The sequence below is a fragment of the Macaca thibetana genome, chromosome 1 (assembly GCF_024542745.1).
Source record: "Macaca thibetana thibetana isolate TM-01 chromosome 1, ASM2454274v1, whole genome shotgun sequence".
In the NCBI taxonomy this organism is placed as follows: Eukaryota; Metazoa; Chordata; class Mammalia; order Primates; family Cercopithecidae; genus Macaca; species Macaca thibetana.
The window spans coordinates 147061395-147078330 of NC_065578.1; the positions used below are offsets into that span (position 1 = coordinate 147061395).

General features: G+C 35.5%; 1 protein-coding gene across 1 annotated transcript in view; it reads left to right on the forward strand.

Moving 5' to 3' along the window:
• Nucleotides 1-16936, forward strand: part of USH2A (usherin) — an 801896-nt gene that overhangs the window by 335874 nt on the left and 449086 nt on the right. Inside the window, exons 22-25 of the mRNA XM_050780502.1 lie at nt 5716-5842; nt 9454-9555; nt 11403-11582; nt 12732-12862. Of these exons, the coding sequence (XP_050636459.1) occupies nt 5716-5842; nt 9454-9555; nt 11403-11582; nt 12732-12862 (540 nt within the window). The remainder of the gene's footprint in view (nt 1-5715; nt 5843-9453; nt 9556-11402; nt 11583-12731; nt 12863-16936) is intronic.

Sequence of the window (16936 nt, forward strand, 5' to 3'; positions counted from 1 at the left end):
ATTTTACAGGTGAGGAATCTGGGTCACAGGTAAGTTAATTTTCCCCAAGTCACAACCCTAATAAGTGACCAAGCCAGGTTATAAACACAAGCAACTGAGCTCCAAAGACCATGATTTTAGCTACAATGCTATACTACTTTTCAACATGAAAGAAAGATGGTTGTTGATATCCATAAATTCAGAAAAAATCCATCTGTGCACTGTTCACTGAAAGAAATATTTCAGTATGTAATCTAGCCAAAAGAAAAAATAACAGAGTCAGAAATATAAAAAGAAGAAGCATCAGTGAATAATAAATCTAGCAATATTAAGCTATGCCTAAATATTTAATGATAGAGTGACTAGAACTCTGTTTTACAGTGACAAATAAGAATCTTTGAAATAGAAGAGAAGTATAGCAAGGGCAAGAAAAAAAATACCGTGAATAATCATTTGTTGCTAAAATTAGTAAGAATTGAAGGAGAGGAAAAATGAGTGAATTAAAAGTTCTGAAGGTATCAGCTGAGTGGCGGGGTATGGGTGGAATAAGGGAATAGGTTATACTGATGTTTTGTTTTATTAAAATAAATAGGGCGAATGTATGATTTTAAATGTTGTAGAAAAATAAATTAGTTACTACTAATAAAAAAGTATTCTGCAGGACATCCAAATTAACAAGGTTAGAAAGGAGAGCAAATGCTAAGTTAAAAAAATCAACAAAAATCAGAAAAAGAAAGGGGAGAGTACAGTAAAATAGAACACTGTCAATGAGAAAGAAAAATCTGGCTTTTCCCCTTCAACCAGTTAGTATCTGGAGATATTTAAGAAGAAGCCAGATGGAGAAAAACTAATCACGGGACCACTTATTTATAGAGCTTTAAAGTATACAAAGTGGGTTCCCATGAATGATCTCATTTCATTCTTGAAGTAGCCCTTGAGGTTGACATTGTTTTCATCCGTGCTTTAGATGAAGTGGCTTAACTAGGGTGATAGAGTGGTTTAGGGATAGAACTAGCACTGAATTCAATTATTTGAATAGCACTGAATTATTTCATTCAGTGAAATTTTGCTAAGAATTTATTGGACTTCACAGTTATGCACTGGGAACACAGAAATGAACAGAATGACACTCATTGGAATTCTGGCCATTGGTTTTTCATCACAGATTTTGAGTATTAATAGTCACCCCCTACCAAACATGGAACAGTCATCGGAGAATTAATCCAAAAATGATTTCCCCAAATCTGAAGCATGACTGCCATCTCTTTTGACATGTGGTGTTGCTTTTTCTAAAGGATGCAATACCTTAAAACTCTGTAGGTTAGGAGGGTAAAGAGGTCAAACTGCTTAACTGACAATGGCTGCCAGGAAACTCATCTGGCAGGTCTCATCTTTTTTATCTCCTTTACGGTGATCACCTGGACAGGCTGGTGCAAAGCGTGGTAACAGAGTTCAGGGAAACATTCATGGGGCATTGCCCTTCATTTCTGTCCCCTTACCCTTCTCATTCACACAATTACTTAGAGTACTCATCACTGCTATTACCTTTCCCAGTTGCTCTGTCTCTACCCTGTGTAGCCAAACGCTAAACTGTAGACATGGTCTGTAGGTGCCCACCAAGTGTTAATAAAATTCTTAAAGCCGCTGGATGCGGTGGCTCATGCCTGTAATCCTAGCACTTTGGGAGGCTGAGGCAGGTGGATCACGAGGTCAGGAATTCAAGACCAGCCTGGTTAAGATGGTGAAACCCTATCTCTACTAAAAATACAAAACTTAGCTGGATGTGGTGGCAGGTGCCTGTAATCCCAGCTACTCGGGAGACTGAGGCAGAAAATTGCTTGAACCTGGGAGGTGGAGGTTGCAGTGAGCAACAGAGCAAGACCCTGTCTCAAAAAAAAAAATTGCTAAAACCAAGTTGGGGGCTAAAGGGAGTGGGGAGGGTTTAGTGATGTCTAGTAAGTAAATTTTTATCTGAAATAATATCTCTCCATAAAGTAAAAGCTGCTTGAGTTTTCAGGAAAGTGACAATTTATTTATTGTTTAAAATACAAGGTATGGGTTGAGCAGGATGGCCTTGGGATCTAGCTGAGAAAATGTAATCAGATGCATTACACTAAGTGCTCATGGGTCATGATACTAACTATATATGAAACAATGAGCTCATGCTAGCAAGGACTGTGTCCTTCCTTACCTCCAAGGAATTTATACACTAAAGCAGGTACTAAACATATTTTCTAAATTTATAATGCAAGCCCCCACTCATTTTTAGACAAAGAAGTGTTAAAACTGAGGGATGGCGAAAATTTTGAATACTCTCCTCTTATTTGCTCTCCTTTTCCAAAGTAATATCAATGCAGCTTCTTGTATGAAGTTAGAGCTACCCTGGATTTAAAACAGTATAGAAGTTTATTTCATATGCCTTCTATTGGCATTACATTTATTTATATTTTAAATACTTTGGGTACCACTTTAAGCCAGTTTTTCTCCTCTAATCTTTAAATGAGGACGAGATTATCTAGTGAATACTTTACTATACTCATGACACAAGTAATTATGTACTTAGTGTGTCTTTCTTATCAGACTGCATGATCCAGTGAGGGCAAAGTCTATGAATGTTTTGTCCACAGATACTTCTTCAGGACTTAGAACAGTCTTTGGAACATAGTAGATGCTCAGTAAATAAATGACCATTGACATATTACCTGGTTGACTGACTCAATAACTGTTGGTAAGATACTACTACTACTCATAACTGAAGAAAATTATCCATTTTTCTCAGTTAAAACATCTAGCTTGTGATGATTACATAAAGCTTTAATTGTTGTTTATTTTTTTTATTTTGAAAAAATTAGAGAAAGTCTTGCTGTTTTGCTCGGGTTGGTCTCGAACTCCTGGCCTCAAGCAATCCTCCCACCTTGGCCTCTCAAAGTGCTAGGATTATAGACATGAGCCACCATGCCCAGTCTTGTTTAAACTTGTCTGTTTTCAGATAATTTGACTTTTATCAGGAAACAATAAGATGGTTATTTTTAAATTGTTTTTACTGAATTCATTCAAAATAGCCAAATTTTGAATTGTGAAGAGAATTTCAAGGAATTTTAAAGTAATTATCTAGCACATATTTATAAAATAACATGAAATCATCATGTATTTTGCTCTTTTTAAAATGTCTTAATAAAATCAGTAATAAATTCCTTATATAACAATTTAATACAATATAGAGGCCATAGATATAAAAATGTATTTGGTTTGTCATCCAACTATCCAAAGCATTCTATTGAATAAATGTTTAGGGAAAGGGAGATTCTTCATAGTACATAAAATTAGAAATGTGTTTGTACATTACAAACTGGACACTTGCCATTGTTAAAAGGTACAATAAAAAAGTTAACTATAACTTTTAATTACTGTATTTTTTGTAATCTCCAACAATTAGCTATAATTTTCCCATTCTTCATTTAATTAAATTCAATTTTGAATATACTTGACCAGATCATACTTTAGTGACCAGTAATGATCCATGTTAAACCGTTAAATATTCTATGTTCAGTGACATTAACAGGAAATTCACATCATATTCTGGCTTTACTTGGAAGGAAGCTATGAGAATGAAAGCTTTAAAACAATTCCGAATAGCATCTGTTGAATGTGCCTGATATGTTCCAAATAGAAAGAACAACATGAATAATATGACACCAGAAGTCATCACAGAATTTTTCTTTCCTTTTCATTGGTGGGGGGAAGTAATCTTAAAATAATCTTCAAAAAATGATATTCTAAATTGCCGTAAGTATAAAGTGAGTTTGGCATGCTGAGGCTGTAGGTAATGAACTTGAATTTGTCTCCAATAAATGTGATTTCTGATGTAGAGAACTATTAATGCTTCAGATTGTTGCCAAACAAAATATGAAGAACCACTTACTCAGACACCTGATCTTTAGAATGCAGCATCATTTGTAACAATTTTAACGCTAACTAAGTACACTTTGATGAGACAGCATTTAATAAAATGCTCATTAATTTCATCATTAGCAAGGGTATGCTAAGAAGTAAGCCAGTTTCTTATGTCACGCCCAATTAGCATCCCATGCTAGTAATCCCATTAGTATTGTTGAATTCGCTAATGGAAAAACTAATGGGCATGCTACCAGGGCACATTAATTGGGCACGACACCAGTTCTGGTTTTAATTATTAAACTATGATAATGAAATGTGTGTTTGTAAAATATTAAAATGTTGAAATAGGGTTGAAGAAAATAAAAGAGTATGTAGACAAAACAGATACAAGGAAAGTCAGCCTACAAAAATACAAAGACTAGAACTTGCCAGATGGTCATGTTTCTAGCTGATGGAGTTGTCTGTAAAAGTTGGGATATTGTCCATGTGAGAGGCAACCCACTCATACTCATGGGAAATTAAAAGCTTTTTTTTTTTTTACTTTGATAACATGAAATTCTGTATATCATACATGTTGTCAAGCGCTTTATGAGGCCGGACAGGAGCCAATTAAATGTGTAGCGTGGACATGTTATATCACAGAAGCCATTTCAGAGAAAGATAAACAGAAATCATACTAAACATGATACGATTAGCATTGTATGTTTTTCAGTATACATCTTCAACTTCATTACATCAATTATCTATTTTCTCTTTTTGAAAAAAACTGTATAGCAAAATTATTAGAGTTTGGTGAAATTTTCTGCTAATTAAATGTTTTAGTAATATTTTACCCAATCTTATTTTTTAATTTTTAAAGATTTTAATAGAATGAGCTTTATTCTTGCTAAGTAAATCAACTTTATTAAGAAGAAAATTCATTCCCATTTAGAAGTTTTAGAGTAATTTCTGTTTTAGTTTTCTTTAATAGTAGTACTAGTAGCCGTTGGTGATAAAGTTGGGATATCTGTCACTTAGTCTTATTCTCTTAACACTGAAAATGTTACTATAGGTAACCAAGGCTACTATAACATACTGGAAAAGTGTTTACTTTTCTTGAAAGTAGTGACATGGCAGGCATCTGTTCTATTTCTCTTTCTCAGTTTATTATTATTATTATTATTACCTCCTATTTGCTAAACTCTGTTCTTAATATCTGCCATTTCCTATGTCTTATCACTTAGGAACACATTTTTAACTATTATGTGATTACCTTAGCCAGAACTATAAATATTGGATTTTGACTTCAAAGCATTGTGTATTATGTTTAACTCCACCCTTATGTTTAATGTATCATAACTGACTAGTTTTTAAGGTGAATGTCATTCCCGTTTGTTATTGATAGTTTTGTGAAGATAAGAATGACTTGTCTGACATCTCTCTATCTTCAGAACTCATTTTTAGTGGTATTTTATTAGTTTTAAATTCTTCTCTTCTTTTTCATATTTACACCATGAAAAGTAAAGTCTAAAATTTTAGAATAGAAAATTCGTTACCTTTCTGATGAATAGCTATATTCATCAGAAAATGCAAGTGGCTTTGTAAGAAATTCTTATTGCAAAGATGAGACCTTTACAGATCTGTGCACTGTGGTGCTCAGGGAAGTATTAATACATCACAGGGAAGCCAAAATGATGCTAGACATCAACTTTAATTTTGAATTCTGTTTGAAATGTATGCATGCTTGTATCAGGATCATAATTTTGAAACTTGTAAATTAGTTTATAACAAACATGTAAGTGTGTGTTTATGTGTAGATATGTGTATATAAACATTTATTTATTCATTCATTCCCCTAAGGGGTCACCAGTGGAAGTAACTACAACTAATGATCATGGTAAACAATATAGTGATGGAAAATGGCATGAAATAATTGCTATCAGGCATCAGGCTTTTGGCCAAATCACTCTTGATGGGATATATACGGGTAAGTAATTTTTGATATGTATAAATAGCCCTGTTGATATGTTGGTGTTGCCATACTTTTCTGTTGTTTATATTCCTACATCCTTATTTCACCATCATTTCTACTCAATTTCATCTATATTGCTGTTGAATTTGCCTTTGGGATGCTCCTAAAATGATGAAGTCTGGCAACCAGTTTTTCATCAATGAAGGTCTTCAGTTAAAAAAAAAAAAAAAAAAAAAAAAAAAAGGAAAGAAAAGAATGAAGTCACCTCTAAGTTACCTATGTCTTTTACAGTTTTCTACAATTTGCATGGACCTTTAGTTATGTTCTCTCATGTTACTTTTGACTTCCAAAAAGCAAGGAAAGTAGAGGAAAGCAGTTTTTGTCTGCATTTGGGGATGAGGAAACCAAGGCTGAGAAAAAAAGTGAATATTTTTTCCTAACTTACACAGTTGACAGGAAGCATTCTTGGGACACACATCCTGGTTTTTTTTCACATTTAAGTTTAGTTTTTGCTCCAGCCTACCCTATCTGCCACATTTATGTAATTATAACATGGTCACTGTACCTGTATAATAATGCAGGCTTTTATTAAATCATTGAGGAAATACACAATTTTAATCAGTACCTATTATGTTCCAGATATTGTTCTAGGCACTCTGGATACAAGGAGCAAAGAGAACACTATAAAACTTACATTTTTGGGGAGAAATGGGGCAGCAAAATACAGAAAAAAAAATTTAAACAAATATCAAGTGATAAATTCTGAGAATGAAAAAGCAAGATGAGAGGGAAAGTTGTGTGTGGGTGTATGTGCGGGTGTGTGTGGGTGTGTGTGTTAAGAAAGGTCTCTCTGATATAGACCAATAGAACAGAACAGAACCCTCAGAAATAATACCACACATCTACAACCATCTGATCTTTGACAAACCTGACAACAACAAGATATGGGGAAAGAATTCCCTATTTAACAAATGGTGCTGAGAAAACTGGCTAGCCACATGTAGAAAGCTGAAACAGGATCCCTTCCTTACACTTTATACAAAAATTAATTCAAGATGGATTAAATAATTAAATGTTAGACCTAAAACCATAAAAACCCTAGAAGAAAACCTAGGCAATACCATTCAGGACATAGGCATGGGCAAGGACTTCATGACTAAAACATCAAAAGCAATGACAACAAAAGCCAAAGTTGACAAATGGGATCTAATTAAACTAAAGAGCTTCTGCACAGTGAAAGAAACTACCATCAGAGTCAACAGGCAACCTACAGAATGGGAGAAAATTTTTGCAAACTATTCATCTGACAAAGGGCTAATATTCAAAATCTACAAAGAACTCAAACAAATTTACAAGAAAAAAACAACCCCATCAAAAAGTGGACAAAGGATATGAATAGACACTCTCAAAACAAAACATTTATGCAGCCAAAAGACACATGAAAAAATGCTCATCATCACTGGCCATCAGAGAAATGCAAATCAAAACCACAATGAGATACCATCTCACACCAGTTAGAATGGCAATCACTAAAAAGTCAGGAAACAACAGGTGCTGGAGAGGATGTGGAGAAATAGGAACACTTTTACACTGTTGGTGGGACTGTAGACTAGTTCAACCATTGTGGAGGACAGTGTGGTGATTCCTCAAGGATCTAGGACTAGAAAAACCATTTGACTCAGCCATCCCATTACTGAGTATATACCCAAAGGATTATAAATCATGCTGCTATAAAGACACATGCACACGTATGTTTATTGTGGCACTGTTCACAATAGCAAAGACTTGGAACCAACCCAAATGTTCATCAAAGATAGACTGGATTAAGAAAATGTGGCACATATACACCATGGAATACTATGCAGCCTTAAAAAGGGATGAGTTCATGTCCTTTGTAGGGACATGGATGAAGCTGGAAACCATCATTCTCAGCAAACTGTCTCAAGGACAAAAAACCAAACACCTCATGTTCTCACTCATAGGTGGGAACTGAACAATGAGAACACTTAGACACAGGAAGGGGAACATCACACACGGGGGCCTGTTGTGGAGTGGGGGGAGGGGGAGGGATAGCATTAGGAGATATACTTAATGTAAATGACGAGTTGATGGATGCAGCACACCAACATGGCATATGTATACATAAGTAACAAACCTGCACATTGTGCACATGTACCCTAGAACTTAAAGTATAATTAAAAAAAAAAAGAAAAAGTATCTCTGATGAGGTGACATTTGAGCAGAGACCTGAAGGGACAAAGGGGCAAACCATGTAAATATCCAGGAAGAGGATGCTTTGAGTTGAGAGGCCAGCAAGTATCAGGGCCCTGAGGTGAGAGCACACTATATGTGGCATGTCAAGGACCGACAAGAAGGCCAGTGTGGGAAAGAGGGTGTGAAAGGGCTAATGACAGGACATAAGGTCACAGAGGCCATTAGGGATTAGATCATATGGGACCTTGTGGACTTTTACTGTGAAAGAAGGAAACTGTTGAAGGATTTTGAGGGAAGAATGACATGATATGACTGCTTTCTTTAAAAGAATCACACTAGCTGATATTTTGAGAATAAATTATAAGGGGTATGAGGATGAAAGCATGGAGATCAGTTAATAGGCTTCTGCAATAACTCTGTTTTAATTCAGACAAGAAATCATGGAGACCTGAACAAGGGTGATAATTGAAGATATAATAAGAAGTATTCAGATTCTGGTTATATTGTGAATGTCAAATTAACAGGATTTGATGATGAGATTGAGGCAGAATAGGGGTTGGTAAACTATCACCATGGTCTAAAGCTAGCTCACGCCTGTTTTTATAATGTTTTATTGGAGCACAGCTACACCCATTCATTGATGTATTATCTATGGCTGCTTGAGTCTGAATAGTCTACAAAGACATTATCTGGTCCTTGACAGAGTTTACTGGCCATTAATGTAGAGCAAGCCTGTTAGGTTTGGGTCTCAGTGGAAGAATGCAGCTGCCCAAACCAGGGAGTGCACGATTGTGGGAGAAGCAGGTTTGGAGAAAGACGTTCAAAGTTCAGTTGTTAACATGTTAAGGCTGAGATTTCTGAGACATCCACGAGGAGATATCAGGTAGGCTGATCAAGAAACAAGTCTGAGTTCTGAAATCAGAACTTCCAGCAAAGGATGGTATTGAAAGCCAAGGGAACAGATGTAAGTAGGGCTAATTGGAGTGGATTGGGCTCTGGAAAAACAAACACAAATAGCTTTGCCTCTCCTCTCAAAGAAGGTGGGCATTAGAAATATGAACAGGGATTTCCATTGTTATGCCACACAGTCAGAGACCCAGGTGACCCTGGACTTTGGCCCTGGTAGTTCATACTGGAACCCAGCCCACTACTCATCCCTCTAGAGTACTTAGGGGGTCCCTATGGGTAGAGAAAGGAAGAGGCCTGAGATGGAAGCGGTCTGGATCATTCCAACATCATGATGCTGGGATGTTGAGGAAAAGCCAGTGAAGAAAAGTAATGAACAGGCAATGAGGAGAGAGGAGAACCAAGAGAGTGGTATCCCGAAGGCTGGCGAAGGATTTTATTATTTGATGAGTTAGTAAAAATAGAGTATCCTGGTGAAGGTGTGTTTCTCATCTCCTATTCTCTAGGTTCCTCTGCCATTCTGAATGGTAGTACTGTTATTGGAGAGAACACAGGAGTCTTTCTGGGAGGGCTGCCGCAAAGTTATACCATCCTCAGGAAGGATTCTGGTGAGTTTAGTAAGGTATATTATATGTTGTCATCCAAACTTAAAATAGAACCAGTTTACATCATTTTAAAGTAAGAATAAGTATTATGTTCTACTTCATGCTATATTTTCTATATTAACGTGCCAAAAATTTCCTTTAGGTCTCTGTTTTTTTTTAAAGGAACCGTGTATTCCATATGGCTTGTATTTATATTGTTAGTACCCAGTTCTTGATATATAAAAGGAATTCATTAAAACTTTTGCTGTAATGAATTATAATACTTTCAGTCAAAGGTATGTTATTTTAGGACTTATGCATCGTTTTTTGTAAGATTTTAAATTGAATGTGAAATAACACAGAAATGGAAAACTATGAGCTTGATTTATACTCTAAATAGGGTGAAGAACATTCCCTGAATACTATGTCATAGGCACTAAACCAATCCCTAGATATTCATAGATGAATAAAATGTGGTCTTTATCACAATAGAGGTCACAGGCGTATAAACAGGTAATTCCAACCTAATGCCGTAAGTGCTATAACTGAGCTATAGACAAAGTGATTCTCATATTTTTAGAACAAGAGCACAAGAACATATTCTAAAATGCAACTAATTAAAACGAACATGAATGGAATTAACCTTAGGTAGGAAAAAAAAAATCATCCTTCAAACGCAAATGCTAATAATCCTAGTATTGTTTCCCAAGTTCTCATTAAGAATCACAGGGTGCCTTCCAAGTCTCTCCCAGGAAGTTAAAATATAACTACATAAATATTACAAATAAGCTAGGACCCAGATAAGTATAATTTGTTCATGGGTTGTAGTCTTCAGGGAATCATGATGAAGATCAAAAGGAATAGAAAGTGTTCATCAAATTTCGGAGAAGGGTATAATTGAATTCTCAAGGCTGATTATCGTTACCTCCTCAGAAATGTCTCTAGATTAGGCAGGGTTTTCATTCAACTACTTGAGACTGATAGACAAGTCCCTCTAGCGCGCATACACGCGCGCACACACACACACGCACACACACACCCTTTGTTTTTTGCCCTTCTGGGAAATAGTATTTTCAGGTACTAGAAGGAGAGAATACCCTGATACTAAGTACCCTTCCTGTAAAGGACACATCTCCATTATGAATGAACAATTTTACTTTGTCTATGTAAATTGGCCTTATAAAAACTCTCATAAACTCAAAGCTGAAAACTAAGCTTTGCCTTCATAGGAAAGGAGGTGGCTATGTGAAATTCGACTTCAGTGTGCCTTCTCCTCCTCTTGATTTTTTTCTTGCTTTTTCTCTAAATCACTCATTTGCACATTTTCTGTCTCAACCTTCTGTTATCACCCTATTCACTGTATTTATGAACCCCACATTTACCTGGTCTGGAGAGTTCCACATTCAACGTCAACACTATATACATTTCCAAAAAATGAAACCAAATTATTGATTTACTTCAGTAACAGACTGGTTCATAGATGAGGAATCTAAACTACAAACCACATATTGAATAGAAACACTCCCTTCAAATCTAACTTTTAAAGTCGTAGTACTTTATCTTTGAGGCTAGTGACAGATGAATTTTCTGTGTTAGTTGAAAAGGCAATATTCTTGCTACTGCAAAACCAAGGTTTCTGCATAAACATCTGTTTCTGCAGATATGATGGGTTTGAACCAGTGCTAAACATTATAATTGCTATCATTTACTATAGCTGATGGTGTGGTGTTTACATGAATCATTAAGAGGCTTGCAGTAAATAGGTGGTGAGAGCTAGTGCCTATTTCTTTGATTTTAATGGCACATAAAATTAATTGCTTGAAAAGAATCTTTCGAAATACATATTTCTTGATATCTATAAACTCCTGCAGAGATAATCCAAAAGGGTTTTGTGGGCTGTCTCAAGGATGTACATTTCATGAAGAATTACAATCCGTCGGCTATTTGGGAACCTCTGGATTGGCAGAATTCTGAAGAACAAATCAACGTGTATAACAGCTGGGAGGGATGCCCCGCTTCATTAAATGAAGGAGCTCAGTTCCTAGGAGCAGGTAATGCTCTAAAAAAGACATGAGTGTTCACTTAAAATCTATGTTCTGTCCTTTGTATAATTTAATCTCTCCTGTTTGATTAACTTGACCTCATACGAACCTAGTATCACAGAAATACCTAGTTATTCCAATGGTGCACACAAATATATTCTTGATGCCTGAATATGCAATATAAATTATAAGACTCATAAGTATACATCCATGTATCATATCTCTGGTAGCCCATGCAGTTCTTGATTTACATATGTTAGGATCACCAATGTCCATTTGCATGTCAATTGTTTGGAAACTAGAATACAGTTAGAGATGTGTACTTAGAATGCACTCAGAAAGATGTTTCAAAGAGTTTTGTTTACTAGGTTAATCCACAAATACCTATTTATCTCATTATATAGAAGAACAATGTTCTTAAGAGTTAATTCTCGGCTAAGTAATGGGTTAAGTAGGTCATTGAGAGAGAGCTGGAGACTAGAACCACTATCCCTGCCATTGCTCAAAAGGCTACAATGAAAGGGGAGGTGTAAGTGTCTGTAGCTTAGCCCTGACACACACACTGAGTCTCTGCCTGATCAGAGCAGAGACTTCCACCCAGGGGAAGGGGAGAGGGATGATGGTGGCTTGGAATACCCGGCTTATTCATCAAATAAAAGCCCATCTCTGCCTCCTACATTTATAGCTAAGTTGGTTGGTTATTAAGTTGCTTAAACTGCCTTTAGCACAAAAAGACATATGATATTAATAATATAATCTGCACATTTTTTATTGTTCTGTTTTCATCAAGGTCATTCTGAGTTTCTTTTAGTCAATGCAAACTACTTATTGTTAATACTTACCTAAAACAGTAATAATCATACATGATACAGACAACACATGATTGAGAGAGCAAATTTCTTCCTCTTTAGAAAGTATAATATCAGAGCAAATTTCTTCCTCTTAAAAAGTATAATATCTATCAAAGTCTTTCTTAATATATCTAGGTCTTTCTGTCACTTCTGTACAATTAAAAAAGGGATTTCTTAACATTGATTTGCATCTTCTTTTGTGAGATTTACTCAGTGGCAGAATGTGTCCTAGAGTTTCTTATCACCCTTACAACGCTGACAATATTGTATTACACATGCTAACATGTACATGTTTTTATCTTTAAAGGGTTCCTGGAACTTCATCCGTATATGTTTCATGGTGGAATGAACTTTGAGATTTCCTTTAAGTTCAGAACTGACCAATTAAATGGATTGCTTCTTTTCGTTTATAATAAAGATGGACCTGATTTTCTTGCTGTATGTAAATTACTTTGATTAAAATTACTTTAAAATACTAGATCCAACTATAAAATAAATAAACCAAGTGTTGGCAGGCATTACACTTAATTGGGGTTTCTTTACAAATTCACGTTTGTTTTCTTTTTTTTTTCCCAAAGTCATTTTTAGTATGGAAGTCCTGTGAAATATTTTGTATTTTATTATCCTAGTAATTTTTTTAAATGATAATTGTAACAATTACCATTTTAAGAAAACAGATTAGATGTAAAGAATTAAGAAAATACAATTTAGTGTCTTAAGATATGAAAAACACTATTTCCCTCATTATCTTTTGATATGAGTTTCAAAAGGATATATATTATATATGTTTCATATGACATATAGATAATCAAATATAATAATACAATGAACACTCCTGAATCTACCACCACGCCTGATAACTAAATATTATTATTTTTGGTCTATCTGTAAAGCCTTTCCTATCGTGTTTCCATCTTCTTTTAGATGTCATATGTAATCAGAATTTTGTGTTTGTTATTCCCATGCATTTTTATAGTTTGAACACCTAATGAATGCCTACAAATTCTTGCTTTTGAAATTTATAAAATTTGTTTTATGCTCTCTCTTTAGCACTCAACATTGTTTCTGAGTCATTTATGTGTCCACACAGGTATACATTTTCTTGGTTGTGTAGTATTTCTCTTCTCTTACCAATGATGTATTGGTTGTTCCCATGTTTTGCTACAATGAATAAGACTGCTATAAACATTTTTATACCTTTCTCTAAATACAATGGGCAACTGTAACTGCTTTTCCTTGTCTTTAATCATTAATCTGATACCACTGTTAAGTATGTTATTAAAAATGTTAATTCTTAAAAGTTGCTTTAAAGAACTAGCATAGAAACAGGAGAAAAATATGAACATCTCACCCTTAGATTCTTGATTTCTAGACAAATAGACAATTAAATACAAGTCTTGGTGATTTTAAGAGTCTAAGATACGTTCACTTTTTGTCTTTTTTTTTTTTTTTTTTTTTAACATTCCTAGTATATACAATGCCAATATTGCTAAGAAGGGAAATGGAAATTTATCCCTTCATAGTATTTATTAGAATTTCTGATTCTTTAAATATTTATTTGTCCTCTTGTGTATTGTTGGCTTCTTTCTCTGAAACGTAATGTCTATGAATCCAAGGACCTTGGTTTTCTTCTTTGTAGTTGTATCCTCAGTGCCTAAGCCTTAGCAATTATCATGTTAATCAATATTGTTGAATGAATGATTGAGTGAACATGTGAATGAGCTCATGCTGTGGTGACCTTCACTGAGCATTGCTGAGTCATCTACATGTGCATATACTGTGGAGGAAACAAAGATATTTACCATTTGGCTCCTCCTCTTGAGGACCATATGCCTGCACTGGAAGTCTATATGCCTTACTATGCCACACTTCCACCCTCCACCTTCCTCCATTCGTTGCTTTGTTACTGTATTAAATAATACTGTTAACTTTAAATAACTTTACTAAAAAAAATTAAAAATTAAGACTGGGTACAGTAGCTCGCTCCTATAATTCCAGCACTTTTAGAAGCCTGGGATTACAGGAGGATAGCTTGAGGCCAGTAGTTCGAGACCAGCCTGGGCAATATAGTGAGACCCTTTGTCTGCAAAAATACAAATAAAAGTAAAAAATTATCCAGGCACTGTGGCTAGTTCTAGCTACTTGGGAGGCTGAGGCAAGGATTCCTGAAGACTGGGAGTCTAAGGCTGCAGTGAGATTGCACCTCTGCACTCCAGCCTGGGCAAGATAGCTCTGTCTCAAAACAAACAAACAAAAAAATCAATACACTTACATAAATATATACTGAGTGCCCACTATGTGCTTGGCTTTCTTTTAACACTTCCCATGCAACTGTAAAGGAAGCAGTCTTTCATAAAACATACATTACAGTCTGCCATATCTGAGGACTGAGGCTGCTCACAGATTTCAACTCTTTCTATTATACTGACTTACTTCAGTATGCATGGTTATCCCCTGGAACTTGATAAACTCAGAATGTTTCCATTGCCAGAACCTTATATCTCAAAATATAACCTCATATCCCTCTAGCTCTCTCAGTCTCTCATTAAGTTCACCAAGGCATTGACACCATTGACTATCAGCCCACTTTCTAGTTAACTTACTCCTTACCTGAGCCACCATAATGTATTTCTTCGACAGTATTTCTACAAATGCCCTGATTTTGTATCTTGTATTGGGCTTCACAAACCTTGATCAATCAGTCTAGCCACCTTGCTTCTCAGTTCTAGTAGCTAGATTGCTAAACACTATAGGAAAACTAATACGGGCGTGAGAACGTGTTTTGAGCTCTCCAATTCTTTTATTAAACAATACCTATTGTTTACAGGATTTTCTAATATATTTTAGGAGTAGAAAGTGAAAGAAAAAGAATCTTAGGATCTAGAAACACTATAACCTGAATGTCATCAGGTAGTCCCTCACTATCCTGATAAAAACAAGTGTACATATTCAACTTTCAATCTCTATCTATCAACTTGACTGTATTTGAGGCAAGCCAAATTTAACTCTCTACTGATTCAGGGGAACAAATGAACAATTACCATGCTTACAACTAAAGAAAATATGTCTACCATCATCCTAGATTCTATCCCTTCTTCTGCAAGAACTTGTTCTACAGTCTTCCCTCTTTGTGTGTTCAACTATTCCCTCTCAATTGGCTCTTTTCCCTCAATATATGGAATGATTGAAATTTATTTTCCTTCGTGTTTTTTCTTTTGTCTATGAAGCCTCCTCCACTGTACTTTTCCTTACCTTCATGGTCAAGTGCATTGAAAGCGGTTACTTTTGTTATTGCCACTTTTTCATCTCACTTCAGTCCCTAAAATGACTGTACCTTAGGTTCCTACCACTACCGCACCTTCCTACGAAATAACTTTTCTAAAGTGGTCAACGACCCCCGCATTTCCTAGTCCAATGATTTTTATTTCTTATCTTATTTGTTCTTTTTCTGCTATTCTCTGTTTTTTTCTCATTCTTCCCTACTGATTTCCCAAAGTACTAGTTTCTCCTGATTTCATTAAGTTCTCTTAGCTTCTTTAAGGAGATCATTGTCACTTAAAAGAACTGTTTTCTACCATGCTGTCCCTTTAAAACATTAGTCTTGCTGAGGACACTAATCTTTTCCCTTTTATCTCAGTCTTTTTACACTCACTGAATAATCTTATTTATTTTGTGATGTATTTTCTCCATTTTACTTGGCCATCACCAAACTGCATATCTTTATGTTTGACTTCCTCAAAAAGAGTTTCATCTGGATGTTTTATAGGCATTTCAAACTCAATATATCTAAAATGAACTCCCCCCTCCTCCTTGTCAACAACAACCCTCAGCCTTTCTTTCAAATGCTTTTCACAACGTGATGATGGCAGAACACTCTCCTACTTATCCAAAAAAGATGAGAGGTGTTCTTAATTTCTCTTCATTCATCTAACTCATTTACCTTTTTACCAGGTCCTAATGAGTTGCTTTTACAAATACTTCTTAGATCGAGTCTTCCCTTTCATCAGCATCATCATTATCCTTGTTTTAATGACTCTCAATATGTTTTCACAATTAAATGCATTTCCTAACTCATTTCCTGAATTGTAGACGAGATTTGTTTTCAGTATGTACTTCTTATTTCTGGTAAAGTAAGCTTTTAGTGCAAGGTAATAGTGGAAAGAATATGAGTTATGGTTTCAGACAGACACCAAACACTCTTTCTATACCAGACCCTCCTATCACTGAAAGTCCTTTAAAATCTGGCTTCTACATAGCTGGCAAGACACTACCTCAGCTCTCACCTCCATATGTGCCCTTTGTCTTACCTAAGTTGGTGCCTTTCTCTAAACCTGATGTTCTCATGTCGTGCATATTAGTCCCCCTCCTTGGGGGACCCTCCATGAATCTGATATACTTTCTAAAATCTTACTTTAAACCTTTCCCAACTTCCAGGGAGCAAAAAGCCTTCTTTGTTATCTGCTTTCACTTTACCCCTTTCCTGTCTTGATTGTAGTATTGCTCCCACGTTTG